Source organism: Syngnathus leptorhynchus, chromosome 14 (assembly GCF_054491065.1).
Source record: "Syngnathus leptorhynchus isolate UIUO chromosome 14, UIUO_Slep, whole genome shotgun sequence".
In the NCBI taxonomy this organism is placed as follows: Eukaryota; Metazoa; Chordata; class Actinopteri; order Syngnathiformes; family Syngnathidae; genus Syngnathus; species Syngnathus leptorhynchus.
Genome location: NC_141208.1, coordinates 8,212,190 through 8,221,092, shown reverse-complemented (window position 1 = coordinate 8,221,092; position 8,903 = coordinate 8,212,190). Strand labels below are relative to the sequence as shown.

General features: G+C 40.2%; 1 protein-coding gene across 1 annotated transcript; it reads right to left on the bottom strand.

Annotated features, from left to right (window-relative positions):
• Nucleotides 1-1,178: 1,178 nt before the first annotated feature.
• On the bottom strand, nucleotides 1,179-2,467 carry ptf1a (pancreas associated transcription factor 1a). The gene is made up of 2 exons (XM_085930379.1): nucleotides 1,777-2,467; nucleotides 1,179-1,628 (listed from the first exon to the last, which is right to left on the bottom strand). Exons 1-2 carry the CDS (start codon nucleotides 2,381-2,383, stop codon nucleotides 1,426-1,428), a joined length of 810 nt encoding a protein of 269 aa, XP_085786505.1. The 5' UTR covers nucleotides 2,384-2,467; the 3' UTR covers nucleotides 1,179-1,425.
• Between the last annotated feature and the right edge of the window lie 6,436 nt (nucleotides 2,468-8,903).

Genomic DNA, 8,903 nt, shown 5'->3' with positions numbered 1-8,903 from the left:
TCTCTGGACTGCAGCATTCTCCTCTCGATGAATAAGCATGCAACTAAGTACAGCGGCAGGCCTTTCACAAAGAAATGGCTGCCTGGCATGCCCCTTGTCCATAAAGGAAATAAAACCTGTCAGACGCGGTTAAATGGTCCTTTAACGCTTTGCCAAACCCACAGCCGAACCGACAAGATAGCCTAAAGTATTTCTGAGCTCTTTCCGCTTGGCTGCGAGTCGATCAAAAGATGTTAGAGGCGCTCTGCAAAATTGCGTAAAGTTGCGAGGAAATACAAAGCAACGACTGTTTTAAACACCACACGAGTGCCTTGGAACAGGCCCTCCTGCCAAATAAATGAAGTTGCCCAGCATTGACTCGCTAACATCTGATTTACTAATGTCTGTAATCGGATTACATGCTCCCGCTGTTAAATTCACTGAAAATCTCGTATCAAGCGCGCAATCCGCATTACCAGAAAACTCCAAATATATTACATCCATAATACCGCATGGATACAAATACTATACGAAACTGGTCAAATATTGGCAGTGTTAAATGCATACTACATGTCTAATGTCGCTAAAACTAAAGCGATGACCAACCTGATGCTTACTTAACATTCCATTGGGTCATCAGGCACGTTTTCGTTTGCCCTGCATGTAGAAGTTCAACCAACAAGTTTCATATCACTGGCAGCATAGATGTGGCGTTCGAGATTTAAAATTGGATGCCTCTAAATGTGTCCGGTCAGCACCTGGCATCAGTGAACAGCATTCAACAGCTCCCCCATCCTGCTGTTACGCGCCCACGTGCACTCCATCAGATTTTGCGGGTGTACCGTCCGTGCTCCCCATTCGCACCTCATAAGCCATTGTCAAAATACTGTGCAATGCTCTCGACTTTTAGTTCGATTAATACTGATATTTATAGGCCGGATAATTTGAGGATTTCATTTGTCTCTATGCAGCTCTCACCTCCGCTTTGGAAGACATGGTGTTTGTTTTTATTATGGGTGGACCCCATCTATGATCTTTTTGACACGCTAAAGCTTTCAGACTAATTATTTGGTTCTGAATTGATTTTGTTTGCACTGGGTAGTAGGTATAGTTCTGCTGCATGATGCACCGTTGTATTTGCTGGTCAATCAACAAAAACAAGACGCGTGGCTTAGTCATTGTTTTTATTTCTTTTTAAATTGGGTAGAAAAATAATTTGCCATCGGTATAAAAAAATAAATATCCCATTTTTAAAAATTAAATTACAACATATATTAGTACAAATATTAAATACATGATTGCCAGTAGCTTGAATTAAACAAAATAAAATAATATGATACAAAAAAATATATGTACAATGTACGTTATAGTTTTTACAATTCATCACCAGAATCTCATAAATTATCCACTTTATGGTCTCCTCGTAAAATATTTTGTTTTATCATATTAGGCCACCAAGCCAAGAGGAGGTTCGTTCTCTATATCCGTGAGGACCGACTTGTTGTGCAGTTTTCGGGGGTCTTCCGGGGTCCACACTTTGGCTGTGCGGATAATATTCTGGTCCCGAAGTTGCTTCTCATCTGTCCACGATAAAGAGTGACCAGCCAGAGGGGGTAGACCAAAGTCGGGGTCGCTCGGGGAGGGAGACCCTAGGAGGAAAACAAGAAAAAGAAAAAGACAGTGTTAACTATAATCAGCTAGGTGCGTTCATCTTAAGAGGAATCTTAAACCTAAAAAAAATTACAAGCATACCGAAATATGTTTAATATGTTGTTTAACATGAAAACCTCTACTTACTTGTTCCCCTGTGGCAAATAATGACTTTCTTAGGTTGCACATGCGTGTCGCTGCCAGAGTTCCGGATGGGCAGGTCTGACTGCACCAGCTCAGCTAAGAAGTTGATGTAACCGATGGCCAAACGCAGTGTGTCTACTTTGGAGAGTCTTTTCTCGTAAGGCAAGGTGGGGATGTGTGAGCGCAGCCCCTCGAATGCGTCATTGATGGACTGCATCCTCCGCCTCTCCCTAATATTGGCCGCCTGCCTGAGCTGCTGCATCTCCATGTCTGACCTCATCCTCCGCCGCCTTTTCAGCAGGGGCCCACCGTGAGGGGAAAGTTCCGGGATACTATCTGCGCAGCTGAAGGAGAGGGTGGACGAGGAAGAGGAGAAGGAGAGATTGCCAATGTCGTATTCGCCATCGGGACCGTGGCCAATTCTATTACCGCCCTCCTTGCTGTAATAGTCTTGAAAATGACTGGTGAAAAAATCGACGTCATCATCCAAGAAGTCATTATCCAAGTTTCCGTCTCTCGAGGAATGGTCGGTGAAAAAGTCGTCATCGTTGAAATACGGCGGGGAGGAGAAAGAGTCAAGTGCTGAGAAGGGGTCCAACACGCCGTCCATCTTTGCTATTTGTCCACTTGCTGCCGAAACAATGGCACTTTGTTCTGTCTTTTATTGACTCGGTGCTCCGTGGTCGCCTCTCACGTCACCACTTAACTTTTAGATGGAGATCAGGCGCGCACGCGAGGTGCCTTTATAGCGACATCCCCAGTCGCGTGCCGCTCGCTCAAAGCGCCAACCAATCAGATTTTTGTCCGCGAATCGCACCTCGTGATAATCCACTGCAAGACCACGCCCACTCCCCCCCCCCCCTCCTGTGGCTCAACATGCTCCAGTCAGCCAACAAAACTGCTGTCAAGTGGCCTCGTGCACAGAATTCGAATTACAATCATATTTTACAAACTGAAACCGTATATAGATTACATTTCATGTCACAATTCATTTTTTTTCTTTTAATTCAATTGTGAAAGAGCAAATGTGTAATCTTAATGATACATGGATATGGATGGATGAATAGACAGACCGACAAACTGACAGATATAGATGGATTGATAGACAAGATAGACAAATAGACAGACGGACAAACTGACAGATATAGATGGATTGATAGACAAGATAGACAAATAGACAGACGGACAAACTGACAGATAAAGATGGATAGATGGATTGATAGACAAGATAGACAACTAGACAGATAGACAAACAGGAGACAGGACACATGCAGATAGAAAGTCGATGGCATTGTTTTTCTTTCTGCAGACCGAAAATCAATCAACGTATAGAATTAAAGGGAGCGCGAACACGTGCACGTGTTGCTGTATAAAGTAAAAGGTCTTCGGCCCCTGCCCTGTTGAGCACATCCACCCGTGATCTCAAGAGCCCTCAACTCACTCATTTATTTCGCAGTAAGTGGGAAGCAATGCAGTCATAAATACACGCACTAGCAGAGTGGTCGATGCGCCACTTGTGCCGGCCAGTGAGGTTTTGATTGGGAGAACTGGTTGACAAATAAAAGCACAGTGGTGGCCCCGGGGCGCGCGCCTCCCTGACACTTCGCGCAACAAATTAATGCTCCCCGGTATACCGAGAGGACACTGCCCACCGGTCTGGCTCTCTAAGTACTCATCTATTCAGGCTATTCAATGAAAGGAGTCACTTTGTTCTGGGGAGAAAATGGACCTTTGAAGTATGTGTGTGCGCGCGCGCGCCCCACGCGTGCTATTGGTGGTGCGCCTGAAAAGCCGCAACCCAAACAGCGGCCGTGGGAAGAAGGCCACTTGCGCGCTATCGCCAAATGCAACATGTCGCGTCATAGATGAGACTTGTGCTTCTTCTGTCTTCATGATGAAGCTGTAGCTCATGCCACACAAACAGACGGACACACAATGAACACGCAACCTGGCAGGCACCAAACAGGTGCTGAACATAACCACGCCAACCCATTTGTCATGGAGCGATCACATTGACAAATCCACATTCATCTTGTAAATTCTGCCCCAAATTAGTCAAATTAAAATATGTGTGCATACTTCATGGTGCATTTGATAGTTTTGACATAACATTTATGTAAGGCTATCAATATTTGGTGTATCAACATATTTCAAAAATTGCACAAAACAACTAAAGAGCAAAATGTAAAATGTTATTTTGTTTTTATTATCATGCACAAGATAATGTAATATAATAAAATATAAGGTGTTGAATAAATAATTGGGCTTTGTTCTGAAGCAATTTTGGATGCAACATGCATGACAACAGCTTTCATCATTTTGACAGCACATGAGACAAGTCACTGGCTTGAATTTCAAATAATGTTAATAATAATAATAATAATAATAATAATCCACATTGTACAAATAAATTCAAGATGGTTTTAATGGACTTTACCAACATTTTCAATTGAAGCTGACAGCGGCAACCGCAATTTTTTTTTATTGGTTTGTTCTTAAACGTGAGGTGTAAACTGTAAAGGCATAATAATCCCTCTCCATAATAGCATATGCATGAGGCTCAATTATTCTAAACTCAATGAGCACCGACCGGATTTGATCTCATGGTGACAAGTTAAAGCACTTGTTTGCAGTAGTCTCACGTTGGGCCATTTATATGGCTGTGCGTGTGTATACACCGCCCTTCCCTTTGCTCGCGGTAATTTGAACCGTGCAAGTTTTTAACGCGGCGTGACCGAGCGCTCCACGCACCTCATTGATGAGCGTGCTGCCATTCTGATGGAGCAGACCTGCACAAACAGAACAAGTGTTTCGGTTCCCATGCAGCCCCTCGCTCTGCAGCATGCACCAAGCAGGACGCTGCATTTAAAACCGGCCACGTCGCTGCGGGTGAGCATTTTGGGGTTATGGCGTGCACGCTCACACACACATACACTGAAGAGTTAAAATTAGTCCACTAACGAGATTTTGCGCGTGTTTAGAATTGAATAACAATAACGTGAACACGCTATGTTTATTATTCCACGATAATAGTGTAGTATAATATGAAACGTTTTTGGCCTGTGCAAATTTAATTTTGTTTAAAAAACATTCTCAAGATAATTATTTTGAAAATGCAAGTGGGCTATTCATAAAAAAGCAATGTTAAGATCGACATTATGTATGGGTCAGTATTACTTTTTGTTTTTAGAATGTTTTTTGTTTTCAAGAAAATGTGATTATTGCTAACCTGTTGACCGAATTTGCATATAGGTTATAAATTATATGACATGATAATTTTCCCAGTTTTCAAAACAATGTTCTTGTACCTGTTGAATGACCAGATATAGTAATTTTTTTTCAAGGGTGGGAAATGCATTGACGTGAATACAAACAAATACAAACGTCAACTCCGCGTCACTTTTCATAAAAAAATTCGCACCGACTTTATTGCACACGCTGTTTTATATTTATAAAAAGTAAAAAAAGTTGCATGTTTACGTGCATCCCCCGAGTCCAGAAGGAGAAGGATGGAAAAGGAAATCCAGAAAGTGAACTACAGCAGACAAACGTGTGGAATTAGATCTGCACGGCGATAATCCCACAGAGCGATTCAAGAATAATCCTTCTATAATCCGGGGTTACATGGGATTATCCATCTGGGTGACTATATAACAAATTGAGGAGATTTCAACGACAGATATAGCTAAACAAGTTGATTAGATGTATCTTAAACCTTTAACTTTTGCTTTGTTTTGACTGCCATGCCTACAAATTAATCCTGCAGTGTTTTTGAAAGAACCAAAAGTGTCCTTTCTCCAGATACAGAGGAATGATTTTGTTGTCATCTGTAGAATAAGAGTGAACAAAACAACAACAACAATAATAATAATAATAATAAATCCAGTTTTGGTCTTGCTTTATGTTTACCCCCCTTATCTCTTTCTCTCTCTTGCTCTCGCTCCCGTCACGCGCACGCACCCACGCACACACGCTGTTTAAAGCAGGTCACAGTTAGTCTGGGTTGGAGTAAAACTGTGCTACCACACCAGGGAGGCCTGGGAAATGTGACACTTGGTGCTTGGTTATGGATAGATATACAGACAGACGCACAGATGTTGGAAAGCTAACAATTAATTATACAGACTAATATCCAGCTAAAAGTGTTTACATTTAAAGCATTTATCGAGGATACGTATCAATAACTACTTTGAGTAGAGCACAGACCTCTACCAATATAGTTTTTGGGGGTGACGGTTATTTTATTAGTATGTGTTACTCCATTTAGTGTAAATCATGTTTTCATTTCAATTGTTTTGGCATTATTGTGTATGATTTTCTCTTTTTTTTTATCAATCCCTCTGTAAACTGATGGATGAAAAAAAATACAATCTTAATGACAAAACAGAGAAACATTCCCATTTGTCAGTTTAATATTTACAACTACCTCATTACTGATCAGTGTTAGTTTTGTGAAACTCGTGATACTCTTGTTTACTTTTCAAACAAATGTCAGTCATGAAGAGACCAAAGTATTTATCTTCCCCTCTTTTACCCTCCAGCATGAAAGACATAAACACCACAGCATTGACCTCTATGATAATCCGACAATGCCCCATGAGGTGGGGGTTGTCCTTCTTGCCTTTACTGTGTACGTGAATATATGGGTGGGTTTTGGGGGTGGCAGTGGTGGTGGTAATTGACTCATCTGTTGCTAGCTCTAATTGATTTGGGCATTAATCTGATGGATCTTGTCTAAGAGTTAGGCTAATATATGAGGAGACTGGAGAGAGTCGAACTCTGCCTTGGGGCTGTTGACGGCTGCAGGGAGGATTGGAGAAGATTAACAAGAGAGTGTCCTCATAGACAAACTGCTGTCTGATAAAAGAACGAAATTCAGTCAAAGAAGAAGAATCGAACTTATTTTAACATTCAAATTACTGAAAGAAGGCAGGTATCAGTAACAAAAAATGTTGCACTCTCGAAAGATTTATTTATTACATATATTTTGGTAGGTTTTAGCAAGAATCGTGTAAGTTAATGCACAAGATTAGCTTTCAAGGGCAACATTAAAATGAAGTGCCTAAGTTTGATATCTTCTCTTTGTTATACGTTGAAAGTGGTTTTGAGAAAAATGGTAAATCATTAAATAAGCAATATCAACTATTGCAGTTGATGCTTTTTGTGGCGGTTATTCAGTCACTTGCATGTTTCATGTGATGTTTTTTTTTTTAATAAGGAACGCCAGGGCATGCTTTAACAGAGTATTTGTTGACAGGTTAAGGCTACTGACCAATGAAAAACATTTGATTTATATTTCTACAAAATGCCCATATTATATACCATATCGGATTTGTGCGTGTAATACATGAAATCAAAATGCAGTCATAAATTATTTAATAATGATAAAAAAGGGAAAACAACAAAAGCGAGACCAGAAATAGACAACCTTCAGATGACTGGTGGTAATTTCCTGCTGTGAACTTGAATTTTTATCTGTTGGTAAATTAACGTCCTCTTGTGGTGAAAAATTTGAAGTGCTGGTATATACCACCAGCAGATGCTCAGTTGTTTCTTTAGGGCTCATTAATATTTTGCGATAACACAGCATCCAACGATTCCAAAACTAGTTTTAACAATAAAGCAATGAGGTAGAGGAGTTAATTTTCTTAACGCATGCTTCAAATATTCAGATTTGTGAAACTACTTGTTACCCAGCTATAAAACAAAGTACAATACATTTTTGTAGAACCCAACTTAGCTAAACACATAGCCGATAACCTGCCATTTTGTGGCAGGAGGAATTCTTCCAGGATCCTGCACAGCTCCATCGTCAAAGCCATCTTGATGTCAGCATGAGGTTATTGAAACAGGTCCCCGTGATGTTAGGAAAGACGTAAAACCGAATGATGCAAACACTGCAAAATTGCTTATTGTAATGTCTGGTGAGCAGAATGTGTGCATTATCATAATCCTAACAAATAACACAAAAAAAAAACTTTTGTGAATTGTCTACACTGTTTGTACTGTGTCCTCTCCACATCCATTGCAGCCTGGTCATCCTGGAAGAGGGACCCTCCCATCTGTGGTCTCTTCTCAAGGTTTTTTCTCATTTCCCCTAGTTGGACTTTTGAGTTTTTCCTTGCCATCCTGGGAGTTTAAGATCAGGGGATGTTTGAGAATATTTGTCATTTTTCACCTCAATGTTGTACAGAGGCTGTGATGTACCAAAGAAAAATTCCTTGTTTGACACGCTCAAACATGGTGAATAAAAAACTCTTGAATCCTGAATCCCTAAAGCAATGTGTCGTGCAGAACCAAAGCCTAGAGCAGAATCAAAATGGTCCAACCAGCAGTTAGAGGAGAAAAGGAACTAGATGCAAACTGATGAAACAACAAACACCTGGACAAGACGCAAAAGCTTGAAGAAAGCTGATTGGCTAACACAAAGACTAGGGAATCTGAGCACAGGTGGACACATAGACTAAATGTTTTTTTGTTAGACATTATGTTGAAATGATATGGGCAAGAAATAGAGTAAATTTAATTTGTAAGAATTTTGAGTGTATGCTTTGACGAGACACTTTCCTGGAAACAGCATACAAAAGTATTATAATTTTGTGTTATAATCATCGCAATAATTGGTAGTAGGTGTCTCAATAATGAAAGAACAAGTCGTCTTTGATAATTTTATTACAGTTTCATTAATAGTTATGGACATGTAATAATGTCTTTACAATATAATCTAGGATCAGAAGAGCATGACAGATCACGGAACAAAACCTCATCATTATAAATAAAGAAATATATATATAAATTAGAGCATGAGTAAACCAATACATGTTTTCAACTTGAATATAGTACAAACAAGTACTAATATTGTGTCTGCATGCGTTATTAATCATTCTTAATCATGTCCTGTACAAACACACAAAGTTGATTGCAAGTACAAGTAGAGTTCATAAAAATGATGATGGGGCTACAAGACTGCTAAAAAAAAAAAGGCCTAACATAGAAAACAAGTGACTCGGGAAGCACTTGAAGGAAATCACATTCAAACAATAAATCTTCCAGATATTGCGGCACTCTATACAAATGGAACGCAATCACACTTGATAACACACCCGCCCGCCCACACGCGCAGAGTTTGA

What these genes read in the sequence shown, in the direction of transcription:
- ptf1a (XM_085930379.1), bottom strand. Translation starts at nt 2,383, where the DNA reads ATGGACGGCGTGTTGGACCCCTTCTCAGCACTTGACTCTTTCTCCTCC. An exon ending in TATTTGCCACAGGGGAACAA is followed by an intron (nt 1,629 to 1,776) that starts GTAAGTAGAGGT and finishes TTTTCCTCCTAG; the next exon opens with GGTCTCCCTCCCCGAGCGAC.